This window comes from Aotus nancymaae, unplaced genomic scaffold, assembly GCF_030222135.1.
Source record: "Aotus nancymaae isolate 86718 unplaced genomic scaffold, 86718_ANA_hifiasm-v0.15.2.pri h1tg000081l, whole genome shotgun sequence".
NCBI lineage: Eukaryota > Metazoa > Chordata > Mammalia > Primates > Aotidae > Aotus > Aotus nancymaae.
The window spans coordinates 2437510-2453439 of record NW_026988496.1 but is presented as its reverse complement, the minus strand read 5'-3'; the positions used below and the strand labels follow the sequence as shown (position 1 = coordinate 2453439).

The 15930-nt window shown below is 49.2% G+C and overlaps 3 protein-coding genes across 5 annotated transcripts; all 3 read left to right on the top strand.

Moving 5' to 3' along the window:
* The first annotated feature begins 1018 nt into the window (after positions 1–1018).
* Positions 1019–3821, top strand: LOC135271529 (ras-related protein Rab-41-like). Of its 2 annotated transcripts, none has more exons than XM_064368924.1 (8): positions 1019–1142; positions 1337–1392; positions 1602–1655; positions 2075–2180; positions 2320–2431; positions 2758–2851; positions 3070–3133; positions 3410–3821. In XM_064368924.1, exons 1-8 carry the CDS (start codon positions 1019–1021, stop codon positions 3469–3471), a joined length of 672 nt encoding a protein of 223 aa, XP_064224994.1. In that variant the 3' UTR covers positions 3472–3821. The 2 variants fall into 2 exon arrangements, with proteins under 2 accessions (XP_064224994.1, XP_064224993.1); XM_064368923.1 differs by having other exon boundaries at positions 1334–1392.
* Positions 3822–6978: 3157 nt separating this feature from the next.
* Positions 6979–11856, top strand: LOC135271546 (arrestin-C-like). The gene is made up of 11 exons (XM_064368974.1): positions 6979–7033; positions 7320–7519; positions 7671–7730; positions 7922–7989; positions 8651–8786; positions 8974–9058; positions 9324–9396; positions 9801–9938; positions 11257–11340; positions 11621–11644; positions 11796–11856. Exons 1-11 carry the CDS (start codon positions 6979–6981, stop codon positions 11854–11856), a joined length of 984 nt encoding a protein of 327 aa, XP_064225044.1.
* A 1312-nt stretch (positions 11857–13168) lies between these two features.
* LOC135271535 (ras-related protein Rab-41-like) lies at positions 13169–15728 on the top strand. 2 transcript variants are annotated; one of them, XM_064368938.1, is made up of 8 exons: positions 13169–13292; positions 13487–13542; positions 13752–13805; positions 14225–14330; positions 14470–14581; positions 14908–15001; positions 15220–15283; positions 15560–15728. In XM_064368938.1, the coding sequence occupies exons 1-8, from the start codon at positions 13169–13171 to the stop codon at positions 15619–15621; spliced, it is 672 nt and encodes a 223-aa protein (XP_064225008.1). In that variant the 3' UTR covers positions 15622–15728. The 2 variants fall into 2 exon arrangements, with proteins under 2 accessions (XP_064225008.1, XP_064225007.1); XM_064368937.1 differs by having other exon boundaries at positions 13484–13542.
* Positions 15729–15930: the final 202 nt, after the last annotated feature.

Genomic DNA, 15930 nt, shown 5'->3' with positions numbered 1-15930 from the left:
ATAGGAGACTGGGAAGCCCCATTCCCCTCTTCCCATTGCCACTCTCCACGCTATGACGATGGAAATGTGAAAATGCTTTTCCAGGGTGCTTTAAATACAGGTCCAGTGTAAACATACGGCTTAGCTTCGTGTCACAGTTCGGTGCTTTTCATATGCCCTCTGTTCCCTTTCTGCATACCCCACCTTCCTGCCCCTTTCGTCTTTCATTCTTTGATACCTTCCCACTTCCCACTCCTCATCCTTATTTCCCTTCCAGTGCTCCTGGGGAACTCTTGTGCTGGGAAATTTGGGAGGGAACGAAAGGAAACAAGCCAGAGTGGGTGATGGAGGATGGGGGGGCATCAAGACGGGGCCAAGGAGCCCAGCTGGGAAGCAGGGAGGGCATCACTTTTCTGGGATAAGGAAAAAACAGTGGACACGGAGGACACCCAGAAAGGGGTTCCTAATCCTCTGTTCTCTTTTGCTGCTTCTGCAAGCTCTGAGGACATAGTCATCGAGGAGTTCACGCGGAAAGGCGAGGAGGAGAGCCAGAAGGCTGTGGAGGCGGAGGGAGACGAGGAGAGCTGAGCACCTTGCTCTGGTGCCCGTCTGTGTGGGAGCCCCCACTGTAACACTCTAATAAATCGGCTTGTTCAGATGTGCGTGGTGATCTCTTGCCTATTTCCTCCAACTGGAGGGTGATGGAACTACTGAGAATGGCCTTCCCTTCCCCCTCCCCTTCACTGTGATTACATTACACTTAGCCCGTGTTTTCCCTACGCTGACCCCCATTTCTCTCTGACACCGTCAGTGGCCATCCCTGTCTCCACCCCATGACCCCACTGGAACGGTCATAGGATCGCTCTGAACACAAGGAGCAGCGCGAGCTGCCAGGAGGGGGGGGCCGAGGGGGCGTGGCCACGCCCAGGCGTCCGTGCCAAGCCAATGGCCGTGAGCCGACGTCGGTAGAGCGCCGAGTGACGTCAGGCGGCACAGGCTGCGCGCCGGAGGCCATTTTGGCTGCCACCTACCTGACGGGATGTCTGCCTTCGGTCACCGCGAGGCCTGGATGGAGGCCGGAGACCTTGGCCTCAGGGCTGCCAAAGGACCGCAATACCAGACTCTCTGCAAAGCTAAACTCGTATTCCTGGGAGAGCCGAGCGGTGCGGGTCTGGGTTGGGCTTTGGGGACAGGAAGGTGTGAATGGTATTAAATGGGGTGGGGCTTTCTCCGGGGAATCGAGTTCCTCCTCGTTGGGAAACGTTGGAGTGGGAGGAGGAGGGAGGGCTCATAGAAACTTTGAGGGGAGAAAGGGCACCCAAGGCGACGATTGGCCTGCTTATCCACCTCACAGTAGGGAAGACATCCATCATCACCCGCTTCATGTACGACAGCTTCGGCGGCACCTTCCAGGTAAGCCCGCCGCCGAGCCCTATGGTACATTTTAGCCCGTCTTCTTGGCGGACTCACCTGGAGGTTCTCCTCCTCAAGGTTATGTATTGTACGGTTGGGAAGTGGAGCCAGGACATTTTCCTAAACGGTCCTTCTCCACTTCGGATTCTCAGACTGCCTCATGTTGGGAATAGAGGGAATGCTGGAGAGTACCTGACTTTCTTTTGCAGGCAACTGTTGGAATTGACTTCTTGTCTAAGACCATGTACTTGGAGGACGGAATAGTGAGTGTTTACTCTCATACCCCTAACCCTACAGCAGCCCCTTCAGCCTATTCCTCACAGTAGGGTAGCACCATCAAAAAAAAAAACGGAAGCCTCTTCAAATTACCAAGCCCTGTGAGGTTTCTTCTTCTGTCTGCCTTCATCTAATCTCCAATTGTACCATCCGTAAAGTCCAAGAGACCTTGAATCCTTAAATCTGCTGTGCTATGGGGTCTTCCTGAATCAAATCAGTATATTAAAATTGGTTGCACCTGTCCTAGGACTATAGGCCACTTGGTTTCAGGCCACAGCAGCCACTTCTCAGGGACCCAGTCTCCCTGACTTTTTATATTCTGCCTTTACTAGGTTTGATCTTTTTACAAAGGCTAGTTTCTTTTCTACATTTCCCCACCTTCTTCCTAAACATTTGTTTTATGCAGGTTCAGCTGCAGCTATGGGACACAGCTGGCCAGGAGTGCTTTCACAGCCTGATTCCTAGCTACATTTGTGGTTCAACTATTGCAGTGGTTGTCTATGACGTCACAAGTGGGTGTTGTGCAATGTTTTATTTGAAGAGAGGATTATAAAGGAAGTGACAGGGAGACCGATACAATTAGCAGAGAGGAATGGTTCCCTCCAAATCTCTACTAAATGTTTCAACACTCTGCCACATGTTCCCTTGCAGACATCAATTCTTTTAAGGAGACAGATAAGTGGGTAGAACATGTTCGAGCAGAAAGAGGTGACGATGTTGTCATCATGTTGGTGGGTAACAAGATTGATTTGAATGATAAAAGGTACAGTATAACTACAACTTCTTCTGGCATACCTAAAATTCAGTCTCTATGGGGAGGGTCGACCGTGCTCTGTTTACTTGGGGAGGAGTTACCCTGGCTCCCTGTGCCCCCCCAGCAGCCGTGCAGGAGGGGAAGGACGAGGACACGTCCCATTAGGGCACGAGGATATGTGGGGGGTAGAGGAGAGAGTCCCCACGCTGTAATCAGAAGGATCATAGGTTTAAGGCTTCTAGGGTTCCTTGCCATAAGTAAGCATCATTACACCTCAGAAGACTGTATCCCTGTCCACTAACTCTGGTCCTTTTCATCACTTCTAATTTGTGCAGACAAGTCACTGCAGAAGAGGGTGAAGAAAAATCCAGAAACCTCAATGTGATGTTTATTGAGACCAGTGCCAAAACCAGTTACAACGTGGACAAGGTAATCGTTGTTTCTTTGTATGATACTTTAATTACACTCTGTGTGTAGCTACCACCCCTGTTTACTCTTTGGGATACCTTTGGCTTGTCCTTTGTGGGGTGGAGGGCAAGGTTCGTCTCCCATCATGTAGCCCAAAGGCCCTGAATTATCCCAGCCTCTGAACCTGACCTTGTTTTCTTCCTTTCTTTTTTGGTCACCTTTCACACGCACACTCACAGCTGTTCCGGTGTGTGGCTTCTGCCCTTCCTTCCGCAAGTACTTCACCTCCACCTAAAGAGAGGCGTATCCTTTTTCCTACGTTTGCTGGGGTAGGGAGTATACGCGTAGGGAAGGTAAGTTTCCTTTGTTGAGGTGATGCCTGGGTGGTACTTAAGGGTTTCCTGGGTGGTAGTTAAGGTTTGGACTAACTTTAGCCCAAAGTAGTTCCTTGGTTTGCCTTTAGGTGAGGGGGATTGTAAGATCAGAATTCCTCTTCTACATCTCCTAGAAGCTGACCCTGGGTGTTGAGATTTGACTCCAGTCACCTCACTGTATTAGCTTCCTTACCACACGCTTCAGCAGTTGAAATCCAAGTGGAGTCCTTCGAGGAGTCAGGCAACAGAAACTACTGTTCCCAGTGACAGCTTAGGCTTTCTCTGCCTCATTTCCTGGGTTTCTTGCATCTGGGCTTGCCACACCAGTTCTCCCCCACCTCGTTTTATGATACATGGCCGCTTACTCTCTTCCAATTCCTAGCCTCAGGGTAAAAACGGAACCCCTGACAGTGCTATCATATTTTACTGACTGCATCTCACAGCTACTGGGCAGAAGCTTCTTGCGGCGCCTGGGAGTTCTACCTTACCTTCTCAGATGGGTAAAAGACATCTATAGAGAATACAGTTCTACAGCAGCTGACATACTTCGAAGGCAGATGCAATTCAATCTCCAGTTTGTTGTTGTTTTTCACCTACACCGTCAATAAATGACTGGTCCTTTAACATAAGGCTCCTACTGTTTGTGCTTCCTCCACACTACACCTATATTTTCACAATGTAATCATCTCATGTTGGTGCCCCGGCAGAACCAATCCATGTGTCTCAATTGAGAACCAATTTACAGAGGGAGGGTTTCTGCGTCTTACGCCCCCGGAACCTGGATGGGACTCTGTACCATGGTTTCCGTTTCTCTTAGATGAGTTGTTTTTGACCTGTTCACCATAGGGATAGTCTTGGACCTCAGCATTCAGCCGAGTGAGCCAATGTGCCTTTATGGATGTAACCAAGCTACCATTTTCTTTCTCTGGTGGCCAGTGGGATTGGGTAGGGATCAGCAAACAGGAGCGTAGAACGGGATTTCCCAGGAAGCATAGAGACAGCTCCATTAATTCTACCTCCAGCTCTGCTGTCAAGGGATGTTGCCACCTAACAATAGCACTGAGGCTCTAGAAGAGGTATCTCAGTGGAGCTGGGGTCGGATATATAGGAAGAACCAGGACTTCCTCATATAGTACAGCACTACTATTTAGAACAGTGTTTCCTATATTTGAAGACTGACTTATTAACTTTGTTGATTTAGAAATCCAGATATCCAGACTCCACCTCAGACCAACAGAATCATTGTCCAGTGGAAGGGCGTATGCATATATATTTAAGCTCCCCAGGATTCTTTCAAGGCAGATTTTGGCTCTTCATCACAGGGGTTCATCACCCTATAACACACTAGAAATCTTTTTTTCTTTATATTCTGAGCCACACTCTCACTGTGTCACCCACACTGGAGGGCAGTGGTACGATCTCGGCTCACTGCAACCTCAGCCTCATGGGCTCAAATGGTCCTCCTGCCTCAGCCTCCCGAGTACCTGGGATTACAGGCACGTGACACCACGCCCGTCTCACTTTTGTATTTTTAGTAGACACAGTGTTTGACCATGTGGGCCAGGCTGGTCTCAAAACTACTGGCCTCAAGTGATCCGCCCGCCTCGGCCTCCCAGAGTGCTGGGATCACAGGCGCAAACCACAGTGTCTGGCCTCCAAAGGAATACCTTAGACATCAACTCCTCACGACTGTCCTGTGAGTTAAGTTGTGCACCTATGACCCTGGAGTTTGGAGTTACACGGGCTTGGATTGAAATCCTGAGCCATTGCTTGACGGCACTCAGCTCCCTTTTCGTACCTGTAAAGTGGAGATAACAACATGTGAGAGGGTTAGTTTGAGGTCTAAATAGAATTTATAGAACTACTAGAGCGGTCCTATTCTTGACAGGTGTAATAACTGAGACCCGGAGAACTCAAGGGGTTTGTGCAGGTCCTAGTCAAGTCCACGTGTTCTGACCCTAAGTATTATTGTTTCTCTCTTTCATGATAAAATATTTCAGGCATAGAGAATTATGTCAGGAATATTCTGTAAAAATTACCAAGCTTTAATAAGAATGACAGAAACAAACGAAAGCCTCCTGCGTGCCCTTCCCTGATCCAGTTTACCTTCCTCCCTCCCTAGTTACTTCTCCTCCTGCTCTCCTCCGTCCACAGATGACCACTATCCTGAATTTGGTGTTTAGTATTCTCTCAATGGCTCCATTCTTGTACTCCATATTTAAGTGTGTATGATGAACTTTGATATCATCCTATCTGCTTTCAAACCTTTTTCTTTTGTTTTGTTTTCTTTTTTGAAATGAAGTCTCATGCTGTCGCCCAGGCTGGAGTGCAGTGGCACGATGTGGGCTCACTGCAACCTCCGCCTATGGGCTTCAAGCAATTCTCCTGCCTCAGCCTCCCGAGTAGCTGGGATTACAGGCACCCGCCACCACACCCAGCTAATTTTTGTATTTTCAGTAGAGACCGGGTTTCACCATCATGGCCAGGCTGGTCTTGAACTCCTGACCTCTGATCCACCCACCCTGGCTCCCAAAGTGCTGGGATTACAGGCATGAGCCACTGTGCCTGGCCGCTTTGAAACTTTATATAAACAGTAACATAGTGTACCTATCATTCTGCAGCTACATTTGTTTGTTCAGTAGCTTCCCCCTTTTCTTTTCCAGACAGTCTTGCTCTGTCACCCAGGCTGGAGTGCAATGGTGCAATCTCAGCTACTGCAACCTCTGCCTCCCAGGTTCAAGCAATTATCCTGCCTCAGCCTCCCAAGTAGCTGGAATTACAGGTGCACACCACCATGCCTGGCTAATTTTTGTGTTTTAGTGGAGACAGGTTTTCGCCATGTTGGTCAGGCTCGTCTTGATCTCCAGTCCTCAAGCGATCTGCTGCCTAGGCATCCCAAAGTGCTGGGATTACAGTCGTCAGCTACCACACCGGGCCTGGTTCAATAGTTTTTGAGATTTAAGCATGTTGACACGGGTCTTAGTCTGTTTCTGATGCTACAGCAAAATACGTGAGACTAGGTAATTTAAAAGAACAGAAATTTATTTTCTCACGATTCTGAAAGGTAGGAAGTCCAACATCAAGGCCCCAGCAGGTGCAGTTGTGTGATGAGGGCTGCTCTCTGCTTCCAAGATGGTGCATTATTGCTGCATCCTCCGGAGCGGGGGAGCATTGTGACCTCACGTGGCAGAAGGTGGAAGGGCAAACGGTGTCCTATCTAAGGGCCTTCATCCAGTTCATGAAGGGATTCATGAACAAAGAAGGCCCATGATCTAATCATTTCTTGATGGCCATCGTGATACCATCTCCTGAATTACAGAGAGGACACATACAAGCCGTAGCATTCCATCAAGTTCCAGTTCATGTGTTTTAACTTTGGTTTAGTAGCCCATGTTGTAAATATGCCACAAATGTTTTACTCATTCTCCTGCTGATAGATATTTAGATTATCTCCAGGTTTATGTTCTGACAAACATTGATGCAGTGGCCATCGTCATAGGTATCTCTTTGTAAACATGAACAAAAGCTCCTTTAAAGTCAAATTATTAGGTCATACACTACGAGCAGGTTTAATTCTACTGGATAATCCCAAATAGATTTTCAAATTAGTTGCATTAATACTCCCACGAGCAGTATGTAACAACTCTTCTGTTCCACATCTTCATCAACACGTAGTGTTGTCAGACGTAGAACTTTTCGACAATCTGATGGGTGTGAAATCTTACCTGGTTGTGCATTTAATTTGCATTTATCTGATTACTAATGAGACTAAACATGTTTTCCTGTGTCATTGAGCATGCCTTCACCTTCTTTGTACGCTATGACACTGGTCCATCATTCTTGTTGATGTGTGATGTGCTTACATATTTTGGATGTTAACCTCCTGTGTACTATATGTGTTGCAAAGATTTTTCTCCCAGTCTTTCCTATTTTACTTGTTTATAAAGACACTGAATATAAATCTTACTGCAGTCAAATGTGTTAATAGCGGGTTTTTTTTTGCCGCCACGGTCTTTCGATCATGTGACATCACCTCTCTGCGTCTTCTTCACCCAGTTAAGATTCCCCTTCCCACTCAGGCCTGACAGGCCACTCTCTTCCTCCTTCGCCTGCAGTGTTTGTCATGTTGACATGTGCCTTTCGCTATGGCCGTGATGACTTGGATGTGATTGGTCTGACATTCCGGAAAGATCTGTATGTGCAGACCCTGCAAGTGGTCCCAGCTGAATCCACCAGCCCTCAGGGGGCCCTCACGGTCCTACAGGAGCGACTGCTGCACAAGCTAGGGGCCAATGCCTACCCCTTTACCCTGCAGGTACTGACCCCAAGCCCTGGGCAGGCAAGGTTTCCAGGGAAGATTAAGAGAGAGAGCTCAAGAAGGGCAACAAGGGAGAGGGGTCCCTAGTTTTCTTGTATCGGTTTGAATTCTTTTCTACTCCTTTCCTGACCTCTTTTTTGTCCCCTAGATGGTGACCAACCTGCCCTGTTCTGTGACACTGCAGCCAGGTCCTGAAGATGCAGGCAAGGTGCGGATGGAGGACTGGGTTCTAAGAAAGAGGGATAGATGGTAGTTCCAGGTAGAGGAACAGTGGGACAAACAGTCAAGACTGGAGAGAAATGGACAGCTAAGGAAGGAGGTCAGGCATTTTCTTATAGGCCCATGGGGAAGGGAGGACAGCACTGGAAATGAGCTCTCTTTGCCCCTGTCCCTTTACAGCCCTGTGGGATTGACTTTGAGGTGAAGAGTTTCTGTGCTGAAAACCCGGAGGAGACAGTCTCCAAGAGGTATTCTCTGGTTCTCCCCCAAAGTCCTTGCATCCAGCCTGTCCCAGGAAACAGATCCTGCTCTGGTGACAGAAATGGCCCAAGTTTCAACCTCCACAGCATCGTCGCCACCAGTGACGCCCGTTTCTGAGGCCCCTCAGACTTCTCCTCTTTGCTCTAGGGCAAGGGTCAGCAAACTTTTGTGTACGGTCCAAAAAATAACTATTTGGGTTGTGTGGGCCGTGTAGTCTCTGTTGCAACTACCCAACTCTGCTGTTGCAGTGCAAACGCAGCCGTAGGTAGTACAGAAAAGAATGAGTGTGGCTGTGTGTCCGACAGAACTTTGTTTATGGACACTGAAATTTGAATTTCGTGTAATATCCACATGTCGTAAAATACTATTGCTCCTTGATTTATTTCAACCATTTATAAATGTAATATAACCGTTATCAGTTCGTGGACCATAGGAAAACAGGCGACAGGCCAGATTTGGCCAGTGGGCCGTAGCTTACCAACCTTTGGTCTACATACTTACATTAAGGGTCTAGAGGAGTTCTCTGACGGGGGGGCCTTCCTCTATTCCCATTCTTAAGCAAGGGTTGGGCTGTGGGGGTGGCATGGGAGAGGTCTGCGGGTCTCCCCGCAGGAGGATGCTTTAGCTGATGCGTTGGTCTCTGCTCAGAGACTATGTGCGACTGGTTGTCCGGAAAGTACAGTTTGCGCCACCGGAGGCAGGACCTGGCCCCTCAGCCCAGACCGTCCGCCGCTTCCTTCTGTCAGCTCAGCCCCTACAACTCCAGGCCTGGATGGACAGGGAGGTTTGTGACCCGCACTTCCGGCCTCCTACCCCAGCGCCCCCTCTGATGCCCATTCTTCACTGATATCCTACTTGGGCAGGCAGAGATGGGAGCCAGGGTGGCAAGAGTGCTAAGGAAACAGGGTTTATAGGTCTCCATCTGTGCATTCTTCCTCCAGCCTGGACATGGGTCCCTCCTCCTGCTTTAGGTTCACTACCACGGAGAACCCATCTCTGTCAATGTTTCTATCAACAACTCCACCAACAAGGTCATCAAAAAAATCAGGATTTCCGGTGAGTTTCTCTTCCCATCCCTCCGCACCTGGTCCCAAAGCCACAGGTCTTTTTCCACAATTGTGCCTCACTTACCTGTCTGCATTCATGTAGGCTTTCCCTCTATCACACACTTGTCAAAATGCACATCTCGTTTTGTCACTGACCGCGTCTTACTGCGTGACGTATAGTGTACCTGTGTATAAGGTCACCTCTGAGGACAGTAAGCTGGGGTCTCAAAAATGACTGGTTGATTATAATCACGTGCTTTTCCCGGCTTGTTCAGTCGACCAGGTCACTGATGTGGTCCTGTATTCACTAGACAAGTACTCCAAGACTGTGTTCATTCAGGAATTCACGTGAGCTGGCACTGGGGCTGGGGTCAAAGAGCTAAAGGGTCGGGTGTTGGGAAGAGGTCCGGTAGGCGGGTGAGAAGGTGGGAAGAACAAAAGGGAGGGGAAGTTCCAAAGAATGGGGAAGTTCAAGATGAAGGCTATAGTAGAGAATGGGAGGGATTCCCAAGACAACGGGATGGAGGGGACAAAACTTACCCCCAGGAGCCCCATCACAATGCTGAGCGAGGGCAGAAGCGTAAGGATTTCCCACCAGAATGCATTTCTCCCAGTCTTCACAGTTAAACATGTTACCTCTCTGGGATACTCCAGTAGGTTCTCATACAATCTTGTACAAGATACTCTCGGGAGTAAAAGTGTACTTCATAGGCAAACCCAGTCTAAATCCTTCACTTGTTCGTCTTTCAAAGGGAGACTATACCTGCTAATTCCAACTTCTCCAGGAGCTTTGCAGTAACCCCAATCCTGGCTGCCAGCTGCCAGAAACGGGGCCTGGCACTGGATGGGAAACTCAAGCATGAGGATACCAACCTGGCCTGTAGCACGATGTAAGCTCAAATGTAACTCTCAGCCTCCATTTCCTACCCCTCGATCATTCCACACGCTGCATATACAGCTCTGAGGTTTCATCTTCGGTGAAGCCTACCTGTTTTTAAACTGTCTCTAGGGCAGTGTTCACAGACCCCTCCAGGCCCGCGGGCCAGCAGCAAGCTCAGTAATGCCCATGGGACCAACGGCAGGCTTAGGTCAGAGGCGGAAAGAAAGGAAAACACGGAGAGGAAGACAATCCTTACGTTGTATAAGATTTCACAGTGCACCGAGGTCCTAACATATGTACTATGTCATCTTTGTGAGAATCCCACCAACGTAGCCTGGATAGAATCCCACCAAAGTAGCCTGTTCTTACTCCCTTTTACACTTAAGGACCCTGAGGCTCAGACAGAAGAAGGAACTGGTTTAAGGTGGCATGGCTGATAAGAGGTAGAGGCAGACAGGATTTTATCACATGTCCTCCGGCTCTGAATATTGTGATCTCTAGAGAATCCACTCTCTAGAAAAGACGAAAATGCGGTAGAAGCCTAGGAGATGAGAAATGGAGAAAAAGGAGGACAACGAAGGAAAAGGATGCAACAGAAATTAATAGAATCCTAGGAAGTCATTCACTTGGTCCCGTCCCTCGGAGGCCATAGCCTTAGGTGTGTCTCCCAGCAAAAATCACCTGCCAGCATCTTATAAGTGTAATGCCTCCATCTCTCCCCACGGCTTATCAATCAAGCAGCTATAGACTGCTATCGCTGGGAATCTCCTTAGAAATCATCCAAGCAGCGTTATTTTATATGTAAGAGATCAGCAGCACAGAGCAATGACGAGATTTTTCCCAAGCTCCCTGGAGCAGGTAGAATGAGCTAGATCTTAAAACATGTGAAGGATCTGGTTACCAACAGACAAAACACAGGAGCATTCTATACTGGGAACACAGCATGGGCAAAGGCTAGAAGATGGGAATCCACATGGCATGTTCTGATCACGGAGAGAAGATGGGTCTGCTTAGGTTGCATTCAGCAGTTAGGGCAGAAAAGGTTAGAGAGGCTAGATAGGGCAAGATTGTTAGGGTCTTGAAAGTCAGGCAGAGTAGTTGTTCTATTCAAAAGGTAGGCTCCTGAGCAGAGGGTGACGTGGTAAAACTGAATGTTGGGGAGAGAATTGTGGTCTCCATGGGTAGGAGAGCTTAGAGCCTGGGAGATCTTCTGGGAGAAGACTAAATGTTATAGGGTGTGGTGATGGGAATGCGTGAGAAGAAACTGGGGACTGAACGAATTCTCCTAATGCCCCTACACACCCCCAAACGAATACTACAAACTCCAGTATTAGACCGGGAATGGACAAAGAGTGGCTGGGGATCCTGGTGTCCTACAAAGTCAGAGTCAACCTGATGGTGTCCTGTGGCGGGTAAGTGAGGGTTCTGGGTCTGTCTGGGCAGGGGCTAAGGAGTCAAGGGCTTTTCGCCTCTCTTTTTCTCCCAGTTAGATGGACCCAATCACACCATTCCTCACCCCTTCTCACAGACCAGGTTCCCAAACCTGTGAGCTCAGCGAACAAGTCACTTTCCCTTCCAGAAACCCATTCTGTGGCTGGCTCATTAGGGCTTATGATCCCTCATTCCCTATTAAAACTATGTTGCCCCTTCTCTATTTGCTGCTAGTAATTTTGGGTGTCATTCTACCCACAGCATCCTAGGAGACCTGACGGCCAGGTAAGAGACTGTGGGGTGGGGGGACATGGGCAAGAAGAGGAGGACAAGGGAGGGTCTGAGGGCATCCAAAGACTGGAAACCTAAGGGAGGGAGGTTCAGGGGTTGGGCTTGTAGAGAGATGAGATGTCACTCCACATTGGGATCCTTGCAGTGATGTTGGTGTGGAGCTACCCTTGGTCCTGATCCACCCGAAGCCATCTCATGGTGAGTGATCAGGAGGAACTCACAGGAAGGGTTTTCCTGAGGGCTGAGGTCCAAGGCGTTCTGATCTCATGAATTGGAGACGCGCAGTTTGGCTGTGGATGGAACAGCAATAGGCAGGCTGGGTGTCTAGGTTTTCGGGGGAAGTGTGTGTGTCCTGTGTGCTGGGGAGGAAGGCTTGGAAAGGGAGGGAAAAGGGTAAACATACTTCTTCAGGGAACCGAAGAACCCCTAATCAGCATCAGCTCCATCTTTTTTTTTCCTTCCCCCTCCATGCTTGCTGCAGAGGCCGCTAGGTAAATGGAATAGGAGACTGGGAAGCCCCATTCCCCTCTTCCCATTGCCACTCTCCACGCTATGACGATGGAAATGTGAAAATGCTTTTCCAGGGTGCTTTAAATACAGGTCCAGTGTAAACATACGGCTTAGCTTCGTGTCACAGTTCGGTGCTTTTCATATGCCCTCTGTTCCCTTTCTGCATACCCCACCTTCCTGCCCCTTTCGTCTTTCATTCTTTGATACCTTCCCACTTCCCACTCCTCATCCTTATTTCCCTTCCAGTGCTCCTGGGGAACTCTTGTGCTGGGAAATTTGGGAGGGAACGAAAGGAAACAAGCCAGAGTGGGTGATGGAGGATGGGGGGGCATCAAGACGGGGCCAAGGAGCCCAGCTGGGAAGCAGGGAGGGCATCACTTTTCTGGGATAAGGAAAAAACAGTGGACACGGAGGACACCCAGAAAGGGGTTCCTAATCCTCTGTTCTCTTTTGCTGCTTCTGCAAGCTCTGAGGACATAGTCATCGAGGAGTTCACGCGGAAAGGCGAGGAGGAGAGCCAGAAGGCTGTGGAGGCGGAGGGAGACGAGGAGAGCTGAGCACCTTGCTCTGGTGCCCGTCTGTGTGGGAGCCCCCACTGTAACACTCTAATAAATCGGCTTGTTCAGATGTGCGTGGTGATCTCTTGCCTATTTCCTCCAACTGGAGGGTGATGGAACTACTGAGAATGGCCTTCCCTTCCCCCTCCCCTTCACTGTGATTACATTACACTTAGCCCGTGTTTTCCCTACGCTGACCCCCATTTCTCTCTGACACCGTCAGTGGCCATCCCTGTCTCCACCCCATGACCCCACTGGAACGGTCATAGGATCGCTCTGAACACGAGGAGCAGCGCGAGCTGCCAGGAGGGGGGGGCCGAGGGGGCGTGGCCACGCCCAGGCGTCCGTGCCAAGCCAATGGCCGTGAGCCGACGTCGGTAGAGCGCCGAGTGACGTCAGGCGGCACAGGCTGCGCGCCGGAGGCCATTTTGGCTGCCACCTACCTGACGGGATGTCTGCCTTCGGTCACCGCGAGGCCTGGATGGAGGCCGGAGACCTTGGCCTCAGGGCTGCCAAAGGACCGCAATACCAGACTCTGTGCAAAGCTAAACTCGTATTCCTGGGAGAGCCGAGCGGTGCGGGTCTGGGTTGGGCTTTGGGGACAGGAAGGTGTGAATGGTATTAAATGGGGTGGGGCTTTCTCCGGGGAATCGAGTTCCTCCTCGTTGGGAAACGTTGGAGTGGGAGGAGGAGGGAGGGCTCATAGAAACTTTGAGGGGAGAAAGGGCACCCAAGGCGACGATTGGCCTGCTTATCCCCCTCACAGTAGGGAAGACATCCATCATCACCCGCTTCATGTACGACAGCTTCGGCGGCACCTTCCAGGTAAGCCCGCCGCCGAGCCCTATGGTACATTTTAGCCCGTCTTCTTGGCGGACTCACCTGGAGGTTCTCCTCCTCAAGGTTATGTATTGTACGGTTGGGAAGTGGAGCCAGGACATTTTCCTAAACGGTCCTTCTCCACTTCGGATTCTCAGACTGCCTCATGTTGGGAATAGAGGGAATGCTGGAGAGTACCTGACTTTCTTTTGCAGGCAACTGTTGGAATTGACTTCTTGTCTAAGACCATGTACTTGGAGGACGGAATAGTGAGTGTTTACTCTCATACCCCTAACCCTACAGCAGCCCCTTCAGCCTATTCCTCACAGTAGGGTAGCACCATCAAAAAAAAAAACGGAAGCCTCTTCAAATTACCAAGCCCTGTGAGGTTTCTTCTTCTGTCTGCCTTCATCTAATCTCCAATTGTACCATCCGTAAAGTCCAAGAGACCTTGAATCCTTAAATCTGCTGTGCTATGGGGTCTTCCTGAATCAAATCAGTATATTAAAATTGGTTGCACCTGTCCTAGGACTATAGGCCACTTGGTTTCAGGCCACAGCAGCCACTTCTCAGGGACCCAGTCTCCCTGACTTTTTATATTCTGCCTTTACTAGGTTTGATCTTTTTACAAAGGCTAGTTTCTTTTCTACATTTCCCCACCTTCTTCCTAAACATTTGTTTTATGCAGGTTCAGCTGCAGCTATGGGACACAGCTGGCCAGGAGTGCTTTCACAGCCTGATTCCTAGCTACATTTGTGGTTCAACTATTGCAGTGGTTGTCTATGACGTCACAAGTGGGTGTTGTGCAATGTTTTATTTGAAGAGAGGATTATAAAGGAAGTGACAGGGAGACCGATACAATTAGCAGAGAGGAATGGTTCCCTCCAAATCTCTACTAAATGTTTCAACACTCTGCCACATGTTCCCTTGCAGACATCAATTCTTTTAAGGAGACAGATAAGTGGGTAGAACATGTTCGAGCAGAAAGAGGTGACGATGTTGTCATCATGTTGGTGGGTAACAAGATTGATTTGAATGATAAAAGGTACAGTATAACTACAACTTCTTCTGGCATACCTAAAATTCAGTCTCTATGGGGAGGGTCGACCGTGCTCTGTTTACTTGGGGAGGAGTTACCCTGGCTCCCTGTGCCCCCCCAGCAGCCGTGCAGGAGGGGAAGGACGAGGACACGTCCCATTAGGGCACGAGGATATGTGGGGGGTAGAGGAGAGAGTCCCCACGCTGTAATCAGAAGGATCATAGGTTTAAGGCTTCTAGGGTTCCTTGCCATAAGTAAGCATCATTACACCTCAGAAGACTGTATCCCTGTCCACTAACTCTGGTCCTTTTCATCACTTCTAATTTGTGCAGACAAGTCACTGCAGAAGAGGGTGAAGAAAAATCCAGAAACCTCAATGTGATGTTTATTGAGACCAGTGCCAAAACCAGTTACAACGTGGACAAGGTAATCGTTGTTTCTTTGTATGATACTTTAATTACACTCTGTGTGTAGCTACCACCACTGTTTACTCTTTGGGATACCTTTGGCTTGTCCTTTGTGGGGTGGAGGGCAAGGTTCGTCTCCCATCATGTAGCCCAAAGGCCCTGAATTATCCCAGCCTCTGAACCTGACCTTGTTTTCTTCCTTTCTTTTTTGGTCACCTTTCACACGCACACTCACAGCTGTTCCGGTGTGTGGCTTCTGCCCTTCCTTCCGCAAGTACTTCACCTCCACCTAAAGAGAGGCGTATCCTTTTTCCTACGTTTGCTGGGGTAGGGAGTATACGCGTAGGGAAGGTAAGTTTCCTTTGTTGAGGTGATGCCTGGGTGGTACTTAAGGGTTTCCTGGGTGGTAGTTAAGGTTTGGACTAACTTTAGCCCAAAGTAGTTCCTTGGTTTGCCTTTAGGTGAGGGGGATTGTAAGATCAGAATTCCTCTTCTACATCTCCTAGAAGCTGACCCTGGGTGTTGAGATTTGACTCCAGTCACCTCACTGTATTAGCTTCCTTACCACACGCTTCAGCAGTTGAAATCCAAGTGGAGTCCTTCGAGGAGTCAGGCAACAGAAACTACTGTTCCCAGTGACAGCTTAGGCTTTCTCTGCCTCATTTCCTGGGTTTCTTGCATCTGGGCTTGCCACACCAGTTCTCCCCCACCTCGTTTTATGATACATGGCCGCTTACTCTCTTCCAATTCCTAGCCTCGGGGTAAAAACGGAACCCCTGACAGTGCTATCATATTTTACTGACTGCATCTCACAGCTACTGGGCAGAAGCTTCTTGCGGCGCCTGGGAGTTCTACCTTACCTTCTCAGATGGGTAAAAGACATCTATAGAGAATACAGTTCTACAGCAGCTGACATACTTCGAAGGCAGATGCAATTCAATCTCCAGT

What these genes read in the sequence shown, in the direction of transcription:
- LOC135271529 (XM_064368923.1), top strand. Translation starts at nt 1,019, where the DNA reads ATGTCTGCCTTCGGTCACCGCGAGGCCTGGATGGAGGCCGGAGACCTT. An exon ending in ATTCCTGGGAGAGCCGAGCG is followed by an intron (nt 1,143 to 1,333) that starts GTGCGGGTCTGG and finishes TCCACCTCACAG; the next exon opens with TAGGGAAGACATCCATCATC. An exon ending in ATTGATTTGAATGATAAAAG is followed by an intron (nt 2,432 to 2,757) that starts GTACAGTATAAC and finishes TAATTTGTGCAG; the next exon opens with ACAAGTCACTGCAGAAGAGG.
- LOC135271546 (XM_064368974.1), top strand. Translation starts at nt 6,979, where the DNA reads ATGTTTTCCTGTGTCATTGAGCATGCCTTCACCTTCTTTGTACGCTAT. An exon ending in GTGTTCATTCAGGAATTCAC is followed by an intron (nt 9,397 to 9,800) that starts GTGAGCTGGCAC and finishes CGTCTTTCAAAG; the next exon opens with GGAGACTATACCTGCTAATT. An exon ending in CTGATGGTGTCCTGTGGCGG is followed by an intron (nt 11,341 to 11,620) that starts GTAAGTGAGGGT and finishes TTCTACCCACAG; the next exon opens with CATCCTAGGAGACCTGACGG.
- LOC135271535 (XM_064368937.1), top strand. Translation starts at nt 13,169, where the DNA reads ATGTCTGCCTTCGGTCACCGCGAGGCCTGGATGGAGGCCGGAGACCTT. An exon ending in ATTCCTGGGAGAGCCGAGCG is followed by an intron (nt 13,293 to 13,483) that starts GTGCGGGTCTGG and finishes TCCCCCTCACAG; the next exon opens with TAGGGAAGACATCCATCATC. An exon ending in ACCTCCACCTAAAGAGAGGC is followed by an intron (nt 15,284 to 15,559) that starts GTATCCTTTTTC and finishes CACACGCTTCAG; the next exon opens with CAGTTGAAATCCAAGTGGAG.